The 24473-nt window shown below is 40.4% G+C and overlaps 1 protein-coding gene across 6 annotated transcripts in view; it reads right to left on the bottom strand.

The window, feature by feature from the left end:
- Nucleotides 1-11178: 11178 nt before the first annotated feature.
- Nucleotides 11179-24473, bottom strand: part of CDK13 (cyclin dependent kinase 13) — a 43764-nt gene continuing 30469 nt past the window's right edge. For 2 of the 6 annotated variants that reach the window (XM_027904968.1, XM_027904966.1), the window contains 7 exons: nucleotides 24200-24301; nucleotides 24003-24080; nucleotides 22129-22245; nucleotides 21079-21210; nucleotides 18534-18739; nucleotides 15254-15817; nucleotides 11179-14150 (listed from right to left, as the gene is read on the bottom strand). In XM_027904968.1, coding sequence (XP_027760769.1) covers nucleotides 13294-14150; nucleotides 15254-15817; nucleotides 18534-18739; nucleotides 21079-21210; nucleotides 22129-22245; nucleotides 24003-24080; nucleotides 24200-24301 — 2056 coding nt within the window. In that variant the 3' untranslated portion in view covers nucleotides 11179-13293. The remainder of the gene's footprint in view (nucleotides 14151-15253; nucleotides 15818-18533; nucleotides 18740-21078; nucleotides 21211-22128; nucleotides 22246-24002; nucleotides 24081-24199; nucleotides 24302-24473) is intronic. The other 4 variants (XM_027904969.1, XM_027904970.1, XM_027904967.1 and 1 more) reach the window with 4 other exon arrangements.

Raw genomic sequence — 24473 nt, 5'->3', positions numbered from 1 at the left:
TGTTCTTAATAACTTGTCTTTTTGCTGAGGTAGAATAGTCCTGTATGTACTCTGTATCTGTTTCAGCACAAAACCTCTCGGGTTAATACCACCTTCAGGAACAACTTAAAACTGCAGGGAGGGAATTAACATATTTAAATGTGCCGAGTCTCTTCTGCTCTCATGACCACAATCCATGACCTCTGTCTTCCCCCAGCTGACCCTGTTGTTTTAGTGTTATATCCAGAAAGGCTGCTCAGAGAACTGAGAACATAGTGCCTTCTGGATATCAAGAATGACTAAATCTTTATCCCAGAATCAAAAAAACTGTGCCTTAAATGGCAGCTATCAGTATCATTATCTGTAATAGGTACCAGCAAAACTGAGATGACAAGTTGCAGAGAGTCTTCAGAATTTATACATCAGTTAATTGACATCAATTGTGAAAAGGGAAGTATAAAGTTTTCTTTCTTTCTTTCTTTTTTTTTTTAAACCTCGTCAGGTGCTGTAAAGCTCCCAAAAAAAAAAAAAAGTTATAGTCTGCTTAACCAAGTTACCTTTTTTTGTTGCTATTCCCCACGTGATTGAATACAATTTATTTTTTGCCACGTTTGGTGATCTTGGAGAAACAAATATGATTTTATTTAAGACACTAAAGCTCTGATGTGTTCACAGTTAAATACAAGAACGGTCTGGGTTTGGAAAGGAGAAAGGAAAGGTAAAGGATTCCTGACAGAAGAGAGTCTGTTAGAGGTGGGACTTCCTACACAGTAGCCAGTATCAGCTGCCCTTGCACGTTGTGAAGGTGCATTTTGCCACTTTGGCTTTGGCGTTGGCCCAGGGTTTAAAGCCAGCCTCCTCTGGTAATAATTCTTAACTCCTGGAAGCAGGTGTCAGACATCAGTGAAGATAAACCTTCCAGAAAGAGACTTGAGGAAATACTCTTAATCCATGCAGACCATCTACAATGCCATCTGTTAAACTGCAGCACCAGCGCACTTCAGGATATGACTCAACAATTATATCACACAGCTAAAGACATTCGGTCAAGAATCCACACCAAAAAAAACTTAAAAATTATTCACCTTTCTGGCTTCTAGGAGAAATTCTGCAATTACAGTAAAATTTTAAAATGTCATTGTTGAATAGCTGTAAAATGCATGAGCACATGTTCAGAATTATAAATATAATGTACTTAAAGCCAATTTAAGCTTTGCCTTTTTTGCTGTGATACCCAGGAAGCTTAAGCACTTACTTCCTCACCAGGTTTTTTTTTTTTTTCCTTTTTACCATATGGCAAACATTCTTTTCCCCCACATGTTTCTAATGGGGAGAGGATACATCACTTCCTCATTTGTTAATGAAGCTACTTCATAGTAACAGTATGACTCTGGAAATAGCATGGGATGATAAAAAGTAAAGCACAAATACATCCTTTCTTCACGAGCCCGTGAAACAAAATAGTTGCCTGTCTTGGCAATGAAGGGATTCTTCTGCAATGAACGTACTAAGAATATGCTCTTTCTTCAGCAGACTTCTTAGACTTTAAGGTAAGTAATTTCGCTCCTTTTCCAGAAGTTTGGATGGATATACTTCTCCATTCTGTTTTGCTTGCGTTGTGTTAATCCATCAAGTTGTTGTAAAGGAGTTGGTGTAACTCTTTTAATTCATTTGTTGCTGTTTGATCCTGCATTTAACACTGGACTGCATCGCTGCTGCACTGTGCTGATATCACAGCGACACAAATCAGATGGGTACATGGGTAAGGCATGGGTGGGTAGTTACCCCAGGTTGTGTACTACAGTAGTTCCAAGTTGGGGGTTGAGATTTCATTGCAGCTTTATAATATGGAATATTCATTCTTCTCTGGCACTTAGTACACATTATTTTATATTGAAACTGTTAAATAATTTCGAATACTGAATTTACAGTTAAAATGGGATTTTAGAAGTTCATATCAAGCTCCTCTTCAGAATTAGCAGTAATGCATTAAGATGTAGCGTTTTCCTAATGTCAGGGCTGGCAGCACTCGCCAGGGAAAATGCTTCTGGTGAGCAGGATGGATAACTACTTTTGCAGTCAGGTTGTTTTTCTTTCTTTTCCCGTTAAGGGTATCTTTATGCGCTCTTCACTTTATATAAATTATGTAATTAGATATCTGAGGGGGAGCATTTGAAACATGCATTAGATGGAAATTCTACAAGCAGGTGTTCAGCTTCCTTCTAAAGAGAAGTTTTTTATAGTCAGTTTGGGTTTCAAGTTGTGCTTCTGAGTAATCTCACTGAAGTCAGAGGATTTACTCATGCAACTGAGGTGTGTAAGTATCTAATGTGACAGTTTGAAAATTGTATCATCCCTTTGTCTGCCAGTGCTTTTTACCAACACTGCAGTTAACTCCTCTGCTTAGTGCTTGCTCTGAATTCGAGTTCATATACGAGCCAAGAACTGTCTTGCAAATTAATTAAACTTGTTCTTACAACATTTTCCAAAACTCCCAAGAGTAAGGACTGTTCTCCCGTCCCCAGATCTTGGTGCTTGCCTTCCTCCCCACTCCTTGGAGCTGGGAGGAAAAAAAGGGAGGACTGCCTGCACTGATTGGTGAAGAACCATGTCATGATTTTCATGTCTCAGGCTTTCTGAAACTTGTGTACCAATTGATATAGGTAACTAGTTAAACTTTTTCATCATTTGAGATGTCTCAAGCAACTTTTTATAGCACAAGACACACTTGAAGGAACTATTAATTTTCTAAGCCTATGGTGAGCCACTGTGTTACTCAGGTAAAGAATAATAGAATTTAAATTGTTTTTTTCTCATTTATTCACTGGTGACAGCATCTTAGGAGGATATCACATCAAGCTGAAATTTTTAACACAATTATTTTAAAATAGGCTGCACTGAAAATCTGCATGTACTACCCTGCTTCTGTGGGCAGCAGTAATCATGCTGCTTGATGCTGTATTAAACTACACTTAAACCTTCTGGCATCCATATGTATTTAGCCACAATATAATTGTTGTGTTGCCAAGAGAGTTAAAAGTTACTGTTATTGTAGAGCCAGCGGGTTTAAATCTTTGTTGTATGCATGAGGAAATTCCTGAGAGTTCAAACTGCTGAACGTGATGTCGATGCAAGTGTTAGCATAAAGACCAGTAAATGGAAGAACAAAACCTCTCTGATGCAGATCGTTCCCTTTTCAAGCATCACACAAGCTAATGCTAGAACAAGGGAAGAGATATCAAACTAACTGACAACTTCTTGGGGATGACTACACAGCATAAACCTCAAATAACAGAGCTAAAAGCTTTAAGAAACACTGATTGCCAATTGGGAAGTAGTATCAACAGTAATTGGATTGTAAGTAGCAGTTGCAGAGTGTTTTTTAAAATCAAACCAGTATCTCCTGTGGCTTAGTGAAGATTTTTAGGCTAATGTAAAATAAGGCTTTGAGCTGTATTCCCTTAACAGATGTGGGGAATTAACATGTTACTATTCCTGCAGTTGAGTTTGCAGAAAATAATGTCTTCACTTGTCTGTGAAGTCTAGCATCTTTGCCTGGGTCTCTTTTTTTCTTTTTTTTTTTTAAATGCAGTTTTTTTTAAAACTGGATTTGAAAATCTCAGGGACTGTTTCAAAGATAAAAGGGAAAATTAACCTCTGCAAATGGTCCAAAGTGTACACTTGGAGTTGATAACAGTAAGAAGGCACCAAGGGTCCATCTATTGATTACTTGCCATTGCACTTTTCCTGAAGCTTTCTTGTCTGCCTACTGGTTCCTTTGGCAATTAAATTACACTAAGGAAAATTACTTAGTTGTTCATTTTCAGGTGTTAGAAAGCTGTATGTGCGCTATGGGCAACAGGTTGAGAAACTGCGATAATAGCTGTTTGCAAACTAATGAACCGCCAAATCGTGTCCCTCTTGGAACTGAACACCCTACCAGCAGTGTTCCTGTACTTAAAATAGCTTCTACAATAAAATTCCAACTATGCAGAAAGCTTGTGCAAAGAACCCTTAAATGCCTGTTTTCAAGGTATCTGCTGCTTCTGGTTGCATTTTTCTGACACTGTTTAATTTCCTCTCAGAATAATTGCTGCATATTTTATACACTGACTCTCCTGTAGCCCATCATCCTCACTGCTGTGAGTGAGGTGAGGAAGAAGTAGCTAGTGTCTGCACTTTGTGGTAGAAGAGAACCCAGTGTTTTCTGTTCTTCCTATTTCATTCCCTAAAGCTAATAAAAATATTCCGAGCAAGTTTCAAAGGCGTGTCTTTCCTGTCAGGGAAGATGCCAGCAGAAAGGCAGCCTTGCTTTCCAGCACATGCTAATGATAAGTGGTAGCTGCTGAATTCAGTGAGCATCTGAAAAAAACCCACAAGCACCTTTCAGTTCTGCTGTAGGGAATACAAATAGAAACATTGCTCTTAACAAAAGAAATCCACTTCTTAACGGCAGAAGGGTTCATGGACTTCAAATAAATGAGGATTTCTGCGTTTTATTTGATAATCAGCAAGTTTGTGCTTTACTCCAGGAGAGCTGCATTTCAAGTTTTCTGTGGCCAGAATAAGTATGCCAAATTATATATGATTTTTTTAAAGGGTAGTTTCATTTTTTTAAAAAAAATGAAAATTGTGTTCACAAGGGAAATTCTGACACTGGAGAATTAAAGGGAAATCTCTGCTGAAGTTAACAGGGGTTTTGGTTTTCATCCTTTGTCTGACCTAAAATCTGCAATGACAGCAGGAACAATTTCAACCCAAGATAAAAGTTTTAGGTTTTCATTTACAACACTGTAGCAATGGAGTTCACGGTCTCCTAAGAAATAGAGAGGGATACTTACACTATTGAACTGCACTGCACATGGAAATGATTTGTGCTGTAATCCCTTGCAGTGGAATATTTTTAAACAATTATCACAGAGTAAACCGGTGTTTAGCTCTACTAGCCATTACTTTAACAAGATTGTTTTTTTTTTAATGACCAGGATCTCCGTAACTGATTTGATGCCTAATCTGGTGCAGCACCTGCTCCCTCATTTCCTGGAGGCAAACGTGGTTCAGCTTTTCAGATTAATGAATCAGAAAGCCAGTTGTGACAGTACTGTAAAATGTATTTTATTACACTTTAGAAACAGAAAAATAATCCACAAATTCACTTCCAGAGTTGAGGTTTCAGGTCCTGAAGGTTTTTTTTTTTTTTTGGTTAGGGACTTTTTCCATACAGGAGCTTTAAGAGGCATAATCACTTTCTAAAGCATAGAACTGTCACCATAACGATTATAAGTCTTTCTATGCATCTTATTTTTTAAAAGCTATAGAAAATCGAGCCTAAAAATGTGAGTAATTGCTAGTAGTGGTCAAGCTGTGGAAACGCTGAATTTAATATTCCAACAACATGAAATATACCACATGATGATGGAAACGATGCTTTGCAAAACACAAGCTGTGGAATACAAATGTTACAAACCTGATTTCTTGCTTTTTCTGACTGGCTACAGAGCACGTAGTGACAACTTGAGTGGCTTTTGCCTTCCCACTTACAAACAGTTCTAGAACTACTCTGAAGAACAGTAGGATCTGCCAGACACTTTTAATTTTTAATTAGTCAATAAAACTGATCCCTCTCATTCTCACTGCATTTATCTTCCCAGTTCTACAGAGGCGATTGATGACCTCACCTAAATTTGAACTACCAGCTTCCATGTGTTGTTATGGATCACAGTGACCATATTTAGCTCTGTTGGATGCTGTTTACTCCCCTTCTGCTCTTGCCACCACAAACATGTCATACTGATGAAATATTTAGACAGAAGTATATTTTAACCAAGACAGGAAGATGCCTTATGTTGGGGCTGTATTTCAAACAATTAGATATGTTTAGAACTTGATGGAAATACTTTTACTCAGTGCTTTGGATTTACTGCTTCCCACAGTGAAGGGCATAGTAATAGCTCTTACAATACAAAAGCTCCATAATGCTGAAACCTGTGGGAGAAGAGTGGAGGAGGCTGCAAGGTAGCAACAAATGACAAGCATGCAGAATGTTTCCCTGGATGCCAGGAAGCAATTTGCATTCTAACAGTTGAGACCAACAGCAAATACCCAAACCCAAACCAAACTTGAGCTTCCCAGGAGATCAGTTGAAAGAGAAGGCCATGTACAATTTACCTGATGCTAGGAGCTGAAATAGTGTTCAATTTCTGATAGAAGAGGTCTGTGAAATTCTGTGGAATTTGTTAGGTTTTTTTGTCATTTTTCCCAGAAGGCAACATTGTAATTGCAAGTGCAGTTTGCAAATAAAAATTACTGTTACTCCTACCTGCATGTCTTCCTTCACTGTTTTGTGTAACTGTAGGTGCTTGCTTGGAAGTCTCAGGGCAGGATCTGCAATCCATAACAAGAAGCAATCTGTGGAGAAAAATGTGCATAGCTTCTAAAGTCAGGTTCAGAATAATAATTTCCCAATGTGGAATTGCCAGACCATCTGCAGATGAGTTTTTTTTTACTATTATTTACAACTCCTCATATACAGCATTAATAGATTCCTGTTCATTTCCCATGTCCTCTGTAGTTCTGCCCGCCCCCTCCCCACCATGAACAAAAACAGAGATTGAAAAATTGGTTGCAACTGACCTTCGTTATGCAAAAAAGCAGGAAGGTGCCTGCCACTGCTGGAGGGTCCACTGCCTGCCTTGTCTTGAGGGCAAGGATTCCAGCCTGGGGATCACATAACCCTAACCCTTTTTGCAATTGGTCAAAATGAAGAATGAAAGTAAAAATACCCTTACTGGACACCTAAGTAATGATCTCTTCCTCGCTCAGGGAAAAATCACCTCCTGAAATCAGGCTTCTGTCCAGTTATCTGTACAGCCTGTTCCGTGCTCAGGGTGACCTAGAAACGAGCAATGAGAGAAACCAGCACTGGCAGCTCTTGGTGTTGCCAGCAGCAGGGCATATCAGTACTTCCCTACCACGGCCACCTGGGCAAAACTGAGATCCTCAGAAAACATTCAAAAGGCAGCAGAAAGTGTGCTTGTAAACCCCATGACAGCGCCTGCTGCCATGCTGTATGCATTTGTACAACAGGTCTGAAAAGAACGTGCATGAAAGGAAAAAGGCACCTGTATTAGACATTAAACACTTGCTTCTATGTCCTATAGCAGCTCACCTGTACCCTAGCACACAGGAGGTAGTACAGCACAGAAACACACCTGCACAAGCCAAATACTAACTACAGAAACCAATTAATCTCCCCAAATTACTCTAAGGGCAGCACACAGCTGTCAGACCTGCCTCTGCATACCAGGAGCTGCCAGGCTGGTTTCTGCAACGCTTACCCTCAAGTATTCCCTTTTCTAACCAGCTGTATCCCTCCTGCCCTGTGTTTTCTAACATTGAGAAAAATCTCCACAAAGCCTCTTTGCAAGAAGTCCCATTAAAGATACATTCACCATATGATGAGAATTTGCCATATCAGTAGTATGTCCAGAGTGCCCACAGAGGAACTGCTGGAGTGGAATTGAAGCCATGCTGTGCAAAGCAACCTGAGCATTCCCTGTTAGCAAGGGCTGCTATACATGAAGAAAAAGAAAACACTGCCATAGGTTTAGACTCAAGGTTCCTCTGAGTTCTCTCCTGGGGAAGAAAAGAAAAAAAAAAAAGCAGCCATAACAAGCACACGATTCTTAAAGCAAAACCCTCAAGCTTCATCAAAGCAAACACAGTCGACTGGGAAAAGAGACAGTCCCCCTTATTGGGCAAAAAACTTTCTCTCTGCCTTTCTTTCTGTCGCTGTAAAGTGCTCTGACTCATTTTCTCCCACGCTGGGGGAGTTTGGTAGCTGTAATCCCGTTCATCCAGATGGCCTGTCAGGGTTTATAGGCATTCCTTAAAAATAGAAGCAACCTAATCCTGGCTCAGGTAATTTAAAAGAAATCTTTGCAAAACGGCGCTGTACTCTCAGAGCCAACAGGCAGTAATTCACGGCTGTGATATCAGATGGCTGGTTTCCTCTCTTGCCACCAATTTCACAGACACATTCCTTGCTCTGTCTGTTGTTCTTCAGTTGTTTGCAGTCTCTCGGCTTTCACCTGATGCTGTTTTTTTTTGCAGCTGAGGATATTGATTCACGTGCAGATCTGACTGGAATTATCACTGGTACCGCGTTGCACACGCACGTGGCAGTCACAGCTGAACGAGTGGGACACCGCACCATTCTCAAACCATTAGTTTCAAAAGCAGAGCCAACTTTGTTGCGTTACTGGTTGCAGTAGCAGCTTCCACGAGAAAAACTGAGCAGCTAGAACTGGTTGCACAAAACTGCCAGGTCTGCTGTGCGCAAGTCAACACTCTATGCAATACAGCCTGACCTTGTCATCAGAATTAAGAGTCCAGGCTTTAACTGTAGCTGCCATCCTAATGGCAAACGGCTCCTATGCAACTGCTGCTGGTCCCTGCAACTTCAGCTGCACTCCCAGTGCCCACGTTCTGATTTTCATCAAGGACAAGTGATGAAGCAGCACTCTGTCCAACCTGGAGAACTGAAGATAGCAAGTGCCATATTTCTGGATGGAAGTACAGCATTTATTGGAAGATGCAAATAGTTTCATTAGATTAGGTGGGACTGTAGGAAAAAGGCATTCAAAGCACAGTTGCTGGAGCCAGGCTTAATTTACAGTGTCTCACCAGTGACTGAAAACACCTGCCTCTTTGGGACTGATTTCCTGTTACTTCTAACACACACACACCATCCTCTTTAAACAGACCATGCTGGGGAATGTTAATTGCACCTCTGCTTGGACACTGCCAAGAAAACATGTAAAGTTATACACAGCCCACGGTTGTGAGAAGCTCCCAGGTGCTGGCAGCAGCTTCTCACCACTGGAGAAGCTCACATCCCACACCAGTGTCCCAGCACCACCAGTGCTGGGTGGGACGCTCCGCCGCACCTCAGGAACAGTACTGCAGCAGCAAAGATTTGGTTAATAACTTGCAGAATTTCAACTGAAAAAACTTCCTCAGTGTTCTTTTGAAATGCCTTTTGACAGCTAGAGAGGGAAAACGAAGGCTTCAAGTTTTCATGTATTTTATTTACAGGCCACACAATACATTTTTATATACAAATGGCTTAAAATAACAAAGAGTAAGCAAGCTGAAGCATAACAATTTGTTTTAAATTAGGTTGTCTTGACATAACTCCTGCAATAAAGTATTCTTCACCCTGATAAGCACGTTAATTCAATTTTAAGTCAACCCAAGGTCATTCCATTTTTAAAGTACAATTTCAAATCAATTTTCTGGCGATTCCTTAATTTCATGACACTTCTGCAAAGGTAGAACATCCCAAAACTATCAAGAAATAGCTTAAATTTCCTCATGTAAAAAACACAGTAACAGAATAGACCGGAAAAATGTTGTATGCCAAACACTCGCGTGTTTTATTAACGAAAAGAAGAAATCAGGAAGTACATGTGAGATTTTCCTCTCTTGGAAACATGGCCCAAGAACCTAATCTGCCTGCAGACAAGAGGTATCCTGCGTTACTTCAGTACTTTAGTTTTTACCACACAATTATCTAATAAACTCTTCCAACTGTAAACTTCACCAAAACTGAAACTGCCTCCTGCAACAAGCAAAAGGAGAAGAGCACTCGGAACCGTAAGAACTTACAACACAAGCACTTATTGCCTTTGCTTCTGGAAAGCACCTTACGCTGCTGCGGGATGGAAAAAATGGAACACACATTTTATGGAAACAGAAGAAAATACAGAGGCTTGCCATATTAAAATTATTTTGTCCAAGAAATTATATTAATATTTAAGGATCCATGTTATTTTTACACCTTTTCCCTAACACTGCTCCTTCTGTTCAGGATAACAACTAGCAATCCATAAAAGCTGTTTCCTTTTCCTTTGGCTGAGTTTAAGCGTTATAATAGTCTAAGTGATTGAAGTCATGGTCATAGCAGTCCAGTTTTGCTCGCTTTCTTCCTCTGGGTATGGCTAAAGACCACTTATTATAAATAATGAAGTACTTCCTACTTGATAGTCCATTATGACAGTATTTCACTATGTTTATTTAGAAATACAAACACACAACACTTACTTTTCGATGCAGTGTCCAGGTCTCTGCAGCACAGAATTGCAGCACAGAAAACGTAAACCCCAAAGGAATGGGGGGGAGGAGGGGGGAAGTAAAAAAAAGCCACAGCTCCACAGAAAAATAACGCAGTTTTCAGAATGTCTACTATTGCATCAAAAACGCCAGGGCCACACAATGGAAAATGCCAAACTAGTACAGACTCTCTCTGCTGAGTGGAGTTTGCTCAAAAGGGTAAAATGCTGTCATAAGCTCCTCATCACGGGTTTTAATTCAACAGAAACGTTGACAGGTAAGACACAGGTTGGGTGCGAATGAACGTGGACCTACAGTCACGAAATCCCCCCCAGTTCCCTGGCTGCTAACCTGCAGACAGCGCTGGGGCCAGGGGGGTGCAGCTGCAGGAACAATCCTCCTGCCACACCTGCCGAGAGCTGCTCCTCACCCACGTGCAGCCCACGAGGAAAGGCTGCCAGCAAAAGAGCCCCTTCAGAATTTATCACGCGTGGAAATACGTTCACTTTTCCCTCCAAATTATCCCAACACTGTTGTCCCAGGCAAAGTCACAAGCTAAAACATCGTTAAACTGGGGAAAAGTCATTGTGTACAGCACCCACCTGCCACAGCACGCCAGAGTTTTGTTTCTGATTCATCTGGCAGTCAAAGTGTCTATCGCATCTCCTTCTCTCTCTCTCCTCACAGTCAGGATTACTTGTGCTCCGGCTCTTGGGGGTTTTACTCACGGCCAAAGACTGAAATATGCATTTTGGTGGAACAGTGTGTCAGTAGTGCCAGCCATAAGGAAACTGCACTGTCCTTTTACACAGGCAGAGGGGGCTGACTTCTCTGCACTAAATGAGGTGAACTAAACGAGTTGAAAATTTACCTCCAAAAGGGAAGCGGTGGGAGACAAAACATCTTCCTTGCATTTTTTTTTTTTTTTTATTTGGAAGTCAATTCATTGAGTCCTCTGAGATCTGTTTTCCATTTGAACTTACCTGCACTTTAGGCCAACTATCACCCCGGTAACCCCAGACTGCACACTTTCGGTAAAAGTAACTGCCTTAAAAGCTTTGAAAGTCTTTTGCTTGATTCTGGAGGGAAAAAAAAAAAAAAAAGAATAGCAATCTGTGTATCTCTGTGGGACTGGGTTTTTTAAAGATTAGTAAACAAAGAGCCATATCTAAACGACACTGACGATTTTTGCCTTTATAATTTTAACCAGCAGAAAAATGCCACGAGGGTGTCCTTACTCAAGGAAAACTATTCAAAGCACTGTCATTCACATGAAGCTTTTGCTTCCCGCAAGCACAGGCTGTTCAGGTCGTTAAGTATTTGTTTCTGACCTGGCCGCTTTTATTTTCAGATCCCAGGATTTCTTGTTTTTTTACTGTGTCTGGTGAAGGCAACTGCCGGATTTGCAGGGACACCGTAAGCAGCAGGACTCTCTCTCTCTCCACTCCCCATCTGCCAGATTCTTAAACACTACGTAGTTAGCGAGGTTTCTCCACGGTCCACAGGGTGGGAGTTAGCCATTTAGGAACCAGGATTTTCAATCAAGACAAAACACCAACAAGCTTTGGCTTCTACTCTGAAAAATCCAAAAAGTCACTGACAGGACTACGTTTGTAATAGTGTAAGTAGAAATTTTACTTTTTAAAAAGTAATATTTAAACACTCAGTTACATAAGGTACCGATTTGTCAACTGGATAATCAGTTGGAAAATTGTTTCCAATATGGGCTTCAAAACATTCTTTTACGTACAGGCAAAATATAACCATACCTCCTCTCTGCAGGAGAGAGACCACTTGTTGTCAAAGGAAGGAAAAAAAAACATGCTGGAAGTTGTAATTAGTATGAGGAGTGGCTCTTGGCAAGAGTTTTAACTATAATAATTTTATCAGTTGTTCAGAGAGACTCAATTCCAGTATTAAAATGTTCCGTGGAATAGCAGATATAAAATCAATTAATTGGCACAATTACAAGTTTACAGAGAATTAGAACTAATGTCAAACGTTTTGCTGTTGCTTTAAATACTGGTCATTTTTCCTTTGGTTACACTCTACAATGCAGTACTGATGGTAAAAAAGACAAGAATGTCAGCTTTTCACACAAAATAAAGTAATTACTCCTGTTGACATTTAAGAGAAAAAAACCTATTTTATCACTTGGTAAGGACACATGAAGTACAGTTTATTTGGCAGAGGAACTAAAACACTTACAACAACTCCAAGAGGGAGCTGAGGGGAAAAAACTACACTCTTCGTTCTTCTCCTCACTTTCTACATTTCTCGTGAAGTTCAATTTGGAAATTACGATTTCACCAAGGTTAAGATCAGGTCTCTAAGTCACTGGCCCATGTAAAGTAAACAGCACAAGGTTATGACCTATTTGAGTTTCTTATTATCTGAATTTTCTTGTTAACTATCTAGGTTTAGGCATTATGTTCATACCAATCTATAAAGTACTTCCAAATTTTTGCAGACCTTAAGCTTACATGTTAAGGCACTTACCATTCAAGTAAAACAGTTTTTATATAAACAAGCCTGGGAGATGGACATTTTACCAGAACATCCATTCTTTTTTTTTTTTCTTGAAAGAAAAAAAAAAAACAACAAAACAAAACATTGACCAAATATTTATAAAATTTTGCATCAAGAGAAAGGTTGTGTTTTATTATCTGAAATGAGCACAAAGTACACCTTCCACAATAACACTGAAAGCAGTGCAAAGACTGACAGTGACCTTTGACTAAAGGTAGTTCTGTAAAAAGAAAAATACCAAATAAATCAGTGCCCTGCTTTGATTGTTGTAAAATTTCCTTTTTTTTTTTTTACATAAAAGTTGGTCCAAACTTACAAAAAAAGCACAAATGTGCATAGTTCAGAAGATCTGAAAGAGTGCCATAAAAAGCTGATGTCCCTAAATTTAGCATCCACTTAAAACTGCCAAAATACAAAATAAAATTCAGAACTAGAGTTTGTGAACATGTACAATCAATTTATCTAGTTTTCAGACAGCATGAGTTGTAAGCATTTTTTAATTTTTTTCTACCGTATGCAAGACCCTTTTCCACATAAAAATAAAGCTGTTGAATTAACATTATTCAAGTCTGCTGAATTGCTGCTTTAAACGGCAGCTGTGGGGGGGAGTGGGGGGGGAGGGAAGAGAAGTTTTTCCAGATAAAAATGATGTGCCTGAGGAAAAACAGATACTCAATATGGTAATCCTCTGCCTCGCCCTCTCACCGCAGACGTGCTAATGTGTCCCCTGTATCCTTGAGAATAGCCGGGTCCTTGGGCAGGAGAAGTCCAAGTCTGTCCATGCATGTGGCTGATACCACTGGGGTTTTCCTGCAAATTACTTCCATAGCTATAGTTGTGCATCTTTGAGGGCAAGGAGTGAGTGCTCTCTGGCCCTGCGGAGGCGTCACTGCTGCTCCCCAAAACCGGGATCGGGCCGTGGCTGTACTCAAACCTATGGTCTTTATCTCCACTGAACAGCATGGGGCCAGTGTTGAGGTAAATGTCTCCATAACCAGTCACTGAGCTGGGAAAGGATTCTGAAAAGGCTGATGGAGGAGGGGCAGCACCAGAGCGAGATGAAGCAGTACTGTAGTTATCCAAAGCCTGAATATCCGAGTTCCCGAGGAAACTCCTCCTTTCTAATACTCCTGATGAGCCACTTCCTATTCCATCGCTACTGCTGTAACAGGCGGATGAGAAGGACGACGATCCAAAGTTGTCCTTGTAGTCTGGGCCCGTTACGTAGGAGTCTCTAGCCTGATAATCCACACTCGTCTGTACTGGCTCCTCCGTTGTCGCCTGAGCTTGGTGCTGAGCAAGCAGCTGCAGAAGAGCCGCTTTCACTCCCGCGTGAGGATCTGTTCCTGAAGAGTTAGTTACAGGCAAATGCTGATTCTCTGTCCGATAATCAAGGTCTTCATCAGTGAGAGGCGGAGGCTCCGGTGGCTCGGGGGGACGCTGGTCTGGAGGCAGGATCCGAGGGCGCTCCTGTTCGGGTGTTCTGTTTAGAAGCCTCATCTCAGACTGCCTAACCAAATCCTCTTGACCTAAGAAGATGAAAAGGAAAAGCTCTGGAATAAAAATGTACACTGAGAGTACCAGAAAGGAAAGGAACTTTCCTGGAAAAACAGGTTTGTTGCTTCAATTCTCATTAACTTATTAGTTAAATTTATCTGTAGTTAATATGGATAATTTTGGAGAACAAGATTCGGCAACAGCTCATTTGCCACAGGAGCATGATGCAGGTTTCTCCTTCAAGTAAAATTACCAGTCAACCAGTTAAAGAAAAAAAAGTAAGAGTTCCCTAAAAACATCCCACCAAAACCAAAGAACCAAAACAAAAACAACACATAAACACTAGAAAATTCAAAGAGAGATCAGAAAAGATTCACAAGTAGGATAAAAGTCTCAACAGACAAAAGGCCACCCTATCAAGGAACAGCAAAACTCTAGGTTTAAAAAACAAAAAAAAAGGGGAACAAAAAAGCTCACCACTCAAAAACAAAACAAAACAAAACCCCTCAGAAAACAGCCCCAAAGCACTTCAGAATATTTCTTTCAACAGCTGCAAACCCCAAAGCAATACATACACCACCATACAATAAAATCTGAAACAGCAATCCAAGAAGATGAACAACAGAGCTCTGAACAGTGAGAAGACTATGGAAGCCTCGACTATACCCCATGGAAACCTTTAGCCATGTGTGCTAACTTACAAATAGCCACTTACAGAACTGGACACTAAGCAATTGCTCTAGTCAGCATTAAAACCCCCAAATAAAATATCCTCTCACCAAAACATGCTTCACCTAAACACACAGTCAAAGCTGGCAGATTCCATTCATGCCTCTGCTAGAAAATACTGTCTTCTCCACCACACACATCACTAAGAAACCCCAGAATAATGATGGGTGTCTCACCACTAATACCTGTGTACCCCTTAGCGTGGGGATCGTAGGTGGCTCTGTCTGCACAGCACCTGTTACACTCAGACACACCTCCTACGATCCAGACATACAACGTGGCAAAATCAATTTAACCTCCAACACCCCCACGGATTCACACGGCAAACACGTTAATTCTCTCCCCCAAACTATCACACCTTCAGTGCTTCAGGTATTTGCTGGTTAACAATAAAGGCCTTCAGTACCTGCAGACATATATAATGACTTGATCAGATGTGGGTAGCCAGGTGCCGGAGATTCCACGTCGTCCCGGCTGACAGAGGCAGGAGTGGAGGGCTCTGGAGGCTGCCTGAGCTGTAATGACATTTCATTTCCTGATCCGTTTTCCTTCTCCTCCGACACAAAATCTTTCTGCTTTGTTTGCTGAGCCTTTATTAACTGAGACAACAGAACAGCAAATGCACTCTGCACAGCTGCCTGGGCAGCATCAGTCTCAACTTTGGGCTGTCCCAGCTGCGCAGGTGGCACGGGAGGCTGGGTGACGATCTGCTGTTTTAGAGGCTCCTGCTCTGGTGGGGGTGGCGGAGGCGGCGGCGGCTGCTGCTGCTGCTGTTCTGACTGTTTTTCACCTGCTGACAAAATTCCAGCAGGAAGATTTATTTTATTTAGTTGCTGCTGAGTCTCTGGGTTTACCTTAATATTCAATACTTGGGCAAACTGCGCCAAACTAACACTTGTTTTAGACTGTAGCAGGTTTAGCAGGATTGCCACTTCATTCTGGTTTAACTGCTGTCCAGTGCTTGTTTTCGCTAAAGACAAAAAAGGTGGTTTTAAGTATTATTTAGAACTTGCATATTTCAGAAACTCAAAAGAAGACTAATCTAGCACGGCTGACACAACAGGCAAAGCATGGGTTTGGACAACACAGAAATGGAATGTTTTTACGTATTAACTGCCTTTGGGGGAGTATCTAGGGGAAATGGAATAGTAAGATCCAGCATAAAGAGACTGACTGCCACGAGGGGCACACACGCACTTGGACAGATGGAAGAACATCAAGCTGGAGCTCAATTTTCTGCAACACAACTAAGCTGGGGCTCGAGGCACTTGCTTTAGGGCAGCTGTAAGATATCCAATCCCTGCAAAAATTCCTATCTTTGACATACCACATCCCTTTAAAAAGTAGCAATTTGCAAAATGCATTTCCAGTCATATTCTGGCCCATTCTAATTCGGCATCTGAGTTCTAACACCTGCACAGGTGACCAGGATCTAGGTGGCCCAGGAGCTCAGGGCAGAAATGCAAAAGCAAGTGCTGTGTCTGAAGGATGAGAAGTCCATCACTCAGTAGCAGGAAACACGTAATGATAAACAGTTTCTTCATTTAAATGGAGTTTGCCACAAATAAGAGGAGATTATGATGATGCAGGGCCAGGAATAAGGAGGTTGGGATACTGAAATAATTTATTAGCTTCAAACCACCTGTTGTGGTGGTTTATTCCGAGAGAAGTGAAGCAGCATGGATTTAAACATGCCCTAGGAGTAAATGGCTTAGAGATGAAAGTAGTTAAAAATTAGAAAATGAGTGTGTGTGTGTGTGAGAGTGCACTGGCAGAGCCTTGAATGTTTTTTAACTCAGATCAGCATGAACACATTCTGTCCTTGTGCTTGTTTACCAATATATTCATTCACAGCAGATTAAAAGCCATGCACAAGAAAAAAGGTCACACACACAAAAATATTAAGTATTTGCCTTGCAAGATTTAAGAGCAGCAGAGCTGGACAGTGCTGCAAAACCCACTACTGGTGGATGTGCACCACGATACAAGACTTGGAACTACTCAGGCAGGATCCAGGCAATTCGAAACTTTTATCTCTTTAAATAGATACAAAACTAAAACCACCTTTAATTTGGCAATACAGACAAATCTTGTGATTTATAATGCCTTGTACTGCTGTCTCAATCAGATGTTGTGATTAACAGTCGATTTTGTCACATCTGAGGATGGTATACTCAACACTAAAACTTCTCTCAGACTCTCAGTGAAAATTCATCAGAAAAATGCCAAACAGAGAAAGTAATCTACCTATTCCATAGCCTTTGCTTAGTTTCAAGTTCATTCCAGCAGCCAAGTTTAGTTGGGAAATCTGTCAGTTTCTACCAGAACAGAATTACTGAGCTCTACGCAGCTCCTGGTAAATTGCAAGATGCCTTATTGATAATATCTACAGTGCATCATGACTTACAGAGGTTTTTTGTTTAGGTAGAAGACATTTTAATTTGCAGAGGAGCATAGAGGTGTCTTCTGTATTAGATATATTTTTCTATGTACATAGGGGTAAAGAGCAACATAGGTCTGAATAATTATTTTGCAGGTTTAGTAGTAATGACTCATAAACTAGTTTCTCATCAGGCTACCTGCTATAAAAGCACAAAGAAAATAACGACTCTCCTTCGGACTCGAATTTAAACTTCTAACATTTGTGGGGGAAGAAGGGCTACAGAAAGTCATTCTTGAAAATGCTGCCAAAACTTTAATCTAAACCTAAGGAGTATCAGGAGCTCACAGCTGGTTTACAGTGAGAAACAGGATGAACAGGAGCGAGAGGCAGTAAGTTGCAATAAAATGTGATCAAAATAAATTTTCTATATATCTTTGTAAAGATTATATGGAGCTCTGCTCTACTGCTAAATTAAGAGTTGATTCATGATGGTTAGTATTAAAGACTTTTCAGGTACTGTTTGTTTTTCAGCTGAGCTCCTATATCAGTGCCATAGGATTTACAGTCACTTTGCACAGTAAAAAATGGTTTACATTAATCTTCCAAGGTATCCATTTGGTGTTGTTACTCTGTGTATTTCTACATCTTGTAAGAGAACTATCACTAAACTGCTGAGTACCTCCAATTGAGTCCATATAGGAAACCATTACTTTCCTTACTGTATTCATAAAACTCGTCTCAAGCAAGATACTCTGGTTAAGTTTCAGAATTAATGGCTGTACAACCTACAGAGGTAGATACTTCATGGCATATCAGGTTCTGGGGGTGTTTTTTGGTGTTTATTTTTTTTTTACAGCTTGGTTCAGGCCCAACAACCTGGAAAGCTGAAGACTAACATAACATGCAGATAGATTCTGTTCCATCTGAAATGATGACTGTTCGAGACTCTGCCTTCTGATCCATTTATCAATACCAATAACGCTTCTGTAGTCTGTGGAGATTGTGAGGAACTTTGAACAGCTACTGGCTTATGGGATCACAAAACAATTACAGATGCACAAGAGCTAAAATCCCCTAAAAATACAGAGCAAGCAAGGTAGTTGCTCTGACCAGACTGAAAAATTAGGTAAAACTGAGAAGTTTCCAAAAGCAAAGGTAAATCTTTTGTAACAAAGATTTAACTTACAATACTGTTACTCCCTCAAGAATCCAGGAGACGTCAATACTCTGCAAATAACATCTAAAATTTTTAGAGGTGCAATCCAAGTAGAAGGTAATTATAAGAACTGAAAATATTACTGACCAAGTGCTACACTAGAGTTGCCCTGAGTTTTGAGTTGGGAAGAAGTTTGCATGCCTTGTGGGGTGTTGGTTCTGCTTTCATCCATGCCTAGGGACAGATCCTTCCTAGGGACTTTAGCTGCTGTTGAGTCATCAGTCATGCCCATCTGCTTCTGCCTTCTGCGTTTCTTACTCCACAGCTCATGGCAATCCTGCCACAAAGGAAGGCTGCAAAGAATGATTAGAGATAATCAGTTTTACCCCAGAACTATTTTTTATTTTTTCAACTCTACTGGTAAAATAAATATTTAAGTTTTACATAATGTCACTTCTGAAATATGAACATACTGGAATTCAGAAATACATCAGGAAACACTCAAAAGCCAGCATAATCTCAGATCTGCCTTTTCTGGCTGAAATCTCTCCACCGATTAGCTATTTCAGAACCCCAAGTCCTTCTAGCAGAAAAGGGGAACATGTATCTTAAAATGAGAATGTTGTTTTCTTGAATTCGTACTTATGAAGAGCCTAATTATTTGTGTAATTCAAGACTTCGAAATTGATGCTGCACACTTGCTATGAAGTACAATTTGCATAACAGAGAACAAAGTTATATGAAAGTAGTTTTTTCAGGGTCCTTCTGTCCACTCGTAAAAGTACTGCTGCTGCATTAGGTCAAATATTTGTCCACAATAACAGACAATTATCTAGTATTTATAGTATAGAGCACAGCTGGTCAAAAAGGTAGGAAGGAAAAAAAAATGTTGCAGAAATAAGTTGCATGAATAAACAGCACTTAACACTAGCAAAGCTGGGATACTAGGAAGAACAATGCATGTCTCGGTCCTTTAGGACAGACAAATGCAGAGGCAGAAGTCTCCTAAGGAATTCATCAGCCACCAGTTGTGTCCTTCCATTACAGTTTCCTGCAGACAGCTCAATTTTGATTTCCTATGGAACATGAAGACCCACCCATAGATAACAGCAACACTGAGATAGGCAGTAAAACCAGTGTTTTATGTTTTCCTATTACATATCAGCAACTGTCTCAGCAGTTCTGTCACCCAGGAACATAGAGAAAATTAGGTGACAGATGACAAGAGACCCTGGAAAGGCAACTATGACAGCTGCTTTACTCTCCCTCCACATAGCAGGTCAAAGACTGGCCAAGTACATTCTGAAAAACAAGTGGAAACAAGCAAGAACTCACTGCAAGAAATATCCTACCATCCTTGCCATCAGCACTGCCAGTGTCTTTGAATGAATAGCTGCTTCTTCCTAAAACAGAACGTCAGTCTTTCAAGAGAACACTCAACACTTTCCTCTGCACGCTGCCGGAAGTGATGTAGTTCTTAACTTTTTAAAACGACACCGATGACTAGTTTGTTTTCAATTACCATATATCACATTCTAGAATGGATGCATCCCCATGCCCTTGAAGAATAAAAATTCTTCCCATTCACTTACTTTAAAATGCACATGAAGCAACGTTCTGTACAGGTGGTTCTGAGACTCAGCAAACAGCCAAAGATTGCTGATTTCTGATTTTCACACAGTGATACAGTCACATTCAGGCAAGGAAACCCTCTTGGCCTCGTGTTTCAGGAGCATTAGCAGCATGGGCCCAGAAAGGCTGTAAAGTCTCACTGGAGATATTCAAGAACCACCTGGACATAATCCCGTGCTCTGGGATGACTCTGCTTGAGCAGGGAGGTTGTACCAGATGACGTACTATAGTCCCTTCCAACCTTACCCCTTCTGTGATTCTGTGTAACAACCATGCGAATGTAACAGGTGAGTCTTGAGAGCTGTACTAAAATCCTTAGATAAAACACAAACGTGTTTTGCAGTTGGTAACTAATTAAAAAGAAATCAGTACAGGCTGCCTTCAAGGTTTCACTTCACTCAAACAATATTGAACATTCTATGTTCTGACAGCTATCTGGAGGAAAGAATGAGACCTGCAGATTCTGTACTGCCTTCTCACTGTTTTCCTCAGGGCCTGTTTCAACATGGTATGTACTGATTAAAACGACAACTAGGTCACTGCAGAAATCCTACCGGACACTGCAATACATTGCCCTCAGAGAAAACCGGCAGGAAAAATCCTGCACGAAGCATTTCACTTGAACTCCCAGGTACCTCTGCAGAATTCCACACCCAGTGGCATTCTACCATCGAAGAAGGCAGTTCAGATTCATGGAGGACCTCAAAACCCTTGGAAAAAGTAGACACCCATAAACAGAGATAAAAGGGGAATGATGTTTTCTGAACATCGTAAACATTCACTTAAGAGTGTTTTCTTTAAAGGAAGTAATTCAGTTACTAGTTCCAGGAATGACAAATGAAGCAATTCTCAGATGCTCACAGGCACTGCTATCAGGGTGTAAGAGAAACTCAGCAGCACAACCACCCTACTGCAGAATCACCATTCAACAACTGTATATACCAATGTTTTTTTTCTTCTGCCACCATCTAATTTAACTGAAACACAAACAAGCTTGATGGAATCAGTGCACATTCCCATTTCACAGAGGTAAGGACCATTACCAGTGGAAATGACTTACTCTGGGGGAGGCATTTTAGATGGTTCCACATCTCGCAGAAACTCGCACTGAAGCGCCTGCTCAGCTGTGCAGCGTTTGCTGGGATCCAGAGCGAGCATATAATCGAATAAATCTAATGCAGCAGGTGGGATGCTACAACAGAGCAGAATGGAGACAAGGATTGCATTGTTACTTTGCATCATGCACTTCCACGCAAAATTTTAATAAACGCATCCCTTCCAAGATAACTGATCGTTAACTCCCCAAATAACTTATATACTAACAAAATCCACTCACAACCTGAGCATGAGAGCAAAGAAGCAGAGATAAACTTCACCTTTTTACTACTTGTGCAAACACATAACATAAACTTTCTTTGCTCTGTGTTGTTTAGTTGTTACATAAAAACACCCCCAAATTTTTAACCCCAGACTACGTTACTTCACACTTTGGAATTTGGCACCCAGGGATTTGTTCTTCCGATTGGTCCATGGACAATAATTTTATTGCTTTAAAGATGTTAGTATGAACAGATGATGCATTTACTCCAGAAACCCACAGTACCTGAAGGAGGGGAACAGACCCTTTAAAACAAGCTAACAGCTGTTTTCCATAACTTTCACTTGTGATATTTGCACAAAACTAGTCCAGTGGTAGTACTTTAGAACATCCAGTTCAGATAACTCCTCTGTGCTGAATGATTTATAACCCAAAAGACTGTAATGTTAACCAGATCACATATTCAGCTGCAGAGCCAGTTATACTAATAAAAAACAATCAAGATTTTTGGACAGGGGCAACAAGCAGGTGTACCAATCATGGAAAACAAATGTTTCCTTAGGTGGAAGCTGACAGGTGGCTGAAATTTTAGGGCCTTCTTTCATCTTCTTGACGTTCCTATTAAATAAGGGTTAATACAAGCTCTGTGGGTATCATGGGAAGGACAAGAACCTAAAGCCATTTTGGTTTACACTTGATCTATGCTCATTCTCTGGAAAATACTGAAGTTCACTAAGTCTCCTGGAAAACTGAATGCTATTACAATTGACTAAATTAATTCTTCATCCTTACAAAGCAAACTCTTCTCTCAGTTTTCGTCGATACTGCTTCTTTGGTTTCATTGTGTTGAAATAAGCTAATTTTATAACATCAGGCCACACCGCTGGACAAGGACTCCCGCAAATTCGGCTGTACCAAAAAGAAGGGAAAAAAGTGTATGAGATCCAAACCCACACGTGAGCACAGCTGTCATTTTATCCTTGCATGTACAGTGAAAACCAAAATAATTTTCAATTTTAACGTTCAGGTTATTTTTAGCTAAAATTTCTCTGCTGTCAAATGCTCAACACATTAAATAATGGGGAACTGCCCATAAAGATTAATCACCCCACCCAAACTAAACTTACTGTTTCTGCCTCAGCCCAGCCCACACATCCTTCACCATGTTTGAACAGTACTTTGGGTATTTGACTTGAACTGGATAACCCACAGTCAGAATAACTTTTATGTCCTTAGCTCCCAACACCACTGACTATATACCAAATGGCTGAAAACCCACTTTTCACTGAGAATTTATTTAACACTGAACACATAAGGGGAGGGGAAAAAAATCTCAGTAAGGCCTCAAGGCAGAAGCAAAATTTGACCACTACAAAACATCTGCATTTTTTAACTTCAGTTATGAGTTTTATGTGTCAAGCCTCATCTATCTCCACAAATGGAGTTGTCCACAGTCTCATTTCTACCGCTCCATCCCCACCCATTTTATGCAACACTTCTAAGCAGAAGAACTAAGGAGGCATTTCCATACGTTCAAGGCTTCAAACTCTGATGCAGGCAATCGTAAAAGGACATTCTGCAAGTACTTTTCCCTAGTTCAGCCCTCCTATTTACTAGATTTAAACCGCTGGTGTAAGAGAACTAATGATCTATTAGTCACGCCTCAGATGCTACGCAAACCAATCTGACTTGACACTGTTTGGGGTATGTAACTTTCAGGAGGGAAAAGAAAAATAACACATCCAACTCTTCCTATGAGAATTTACTTCAGCTCTACCTTTGAACATTAAAGTAAATGCATAGCAGCAATAAGGAGGAAAAATGCAGATGCTTCCAGCAGAAGGCAACTGCAAAGTTTTAGGTCTCTGAACCAGAGATACAACACAAAGAAGAAAAACCCTCAAATGACTCAACGCAACATTCTTCAATGCCATCTAGTGCTCAAAAGCAAAATGTCCCCAACTTATGAGTTTAACTCTCTTTACACTGAAAATGATCACTGATATGCTCTGCACCTCCTAAAAATTTAATTTGTCCAGGCTGGCTAATAACACTTTACACAGAAACATGCTACTGTTCAAGCTGTTTTGAAAAACATCTCAATATATATCTTTGTAATATTTTTTATTAAGTTAATTTTTAAAATAATGTTGAACATTTACTGTTCAGGTTCTGTAAGTTCTGTAGAACTTTTCCCCTTGTTTCTAGGAAGAGGACCTCTCCCTGTTTATAAGGTCAATTATGTTATCAGAATCAAGCAATTTTTGCTTGCTGAATAAAGGGGAAAAAAAAAGATGCTCTGGTTCCACTGAATTAAATACCTATCATTCTATGATTTATTGAGAACAAGGAAAGGAAGAGAATTTTTAACTCCATCAAGTGTCTAGAGGTTTGAACAGAAATATTCCCACAAAAATAATAAAGCCCAGGTGGGTATGTGGTAGGCTTGAAACAAGAACTCAAGGCCAGCAGCATGCCAAGTACCCACTCCTCTCCTGTGCAAAAGTCACTTGCTTTACACACCCCTCAGAACCTCCAACATCCCACTCAGGGCAATAACTGAGTACTTGTGAACATTCACAGTGCACTATCTCCGATTTTAACACCAACAAAAGAAACCTGTCAGTTTACGAGGCACCTACTATGGGTCAGTGCTTGCAAGTTACCTTATGAGTTCCAGCTGGGCAAGTTCTTGATTCGCTTGAAATATAGGCTTTTTTGTAAAAAGTTCACCCAGGATGCAGCTGTAAAACAGTGTTGCACAATTTCATCATTACGGCTTTCAACACAGACTGATTAGAAACATTTAAGATTCCTTTTTGGCTTGTTTTTGTCCTTGCTACACTTCTGTCCAAACTCTTACCCACAGCTCCAGACATCAATAGCTGGTGTGTATCTTTCTTCTCCGAGCAGAAGTTCAGGAGGCCGATACCATAAGGTTATAACTTTGTTGGTATATGGTCGGCTGTTGAGGGGAGGAAAAAGAGAGAACTATCATTTTACTACGATCTCACCTCTGAAAAAGCGATACCGTAAGGACTCTATGATGCTGTACAATCTTCCACTCTTAATTTTTGTCCTGCAAAGCGGCAACTGCACGAAAGCAAACGGAACTGTTTGACCAAGGCTATCAAAGG

The sequence above is a fragment of the Empidonax traillii genome, unplaced genomic scaffold (assembly GCF_003031625.1).
Source record: "Empidonax traillii isolate 1590-97213 ecotype Southwest subspecies unplaced genomic scaffold, ASM303162v1 scaffold1108:size182476, whole genome shotgun sequence".
NCBI classification, from domain to species: Eukaryota; Metazoa; Chordata; class Aves; order Passeriformes; family Tyrannidae; genus Empidonax; species Empidonax traillii.
The sequence above is the reverse complement of the archived record's forward strand: the minus strand, read 5'-3'. Positions and strand labels throughout refer to the sequence as shown.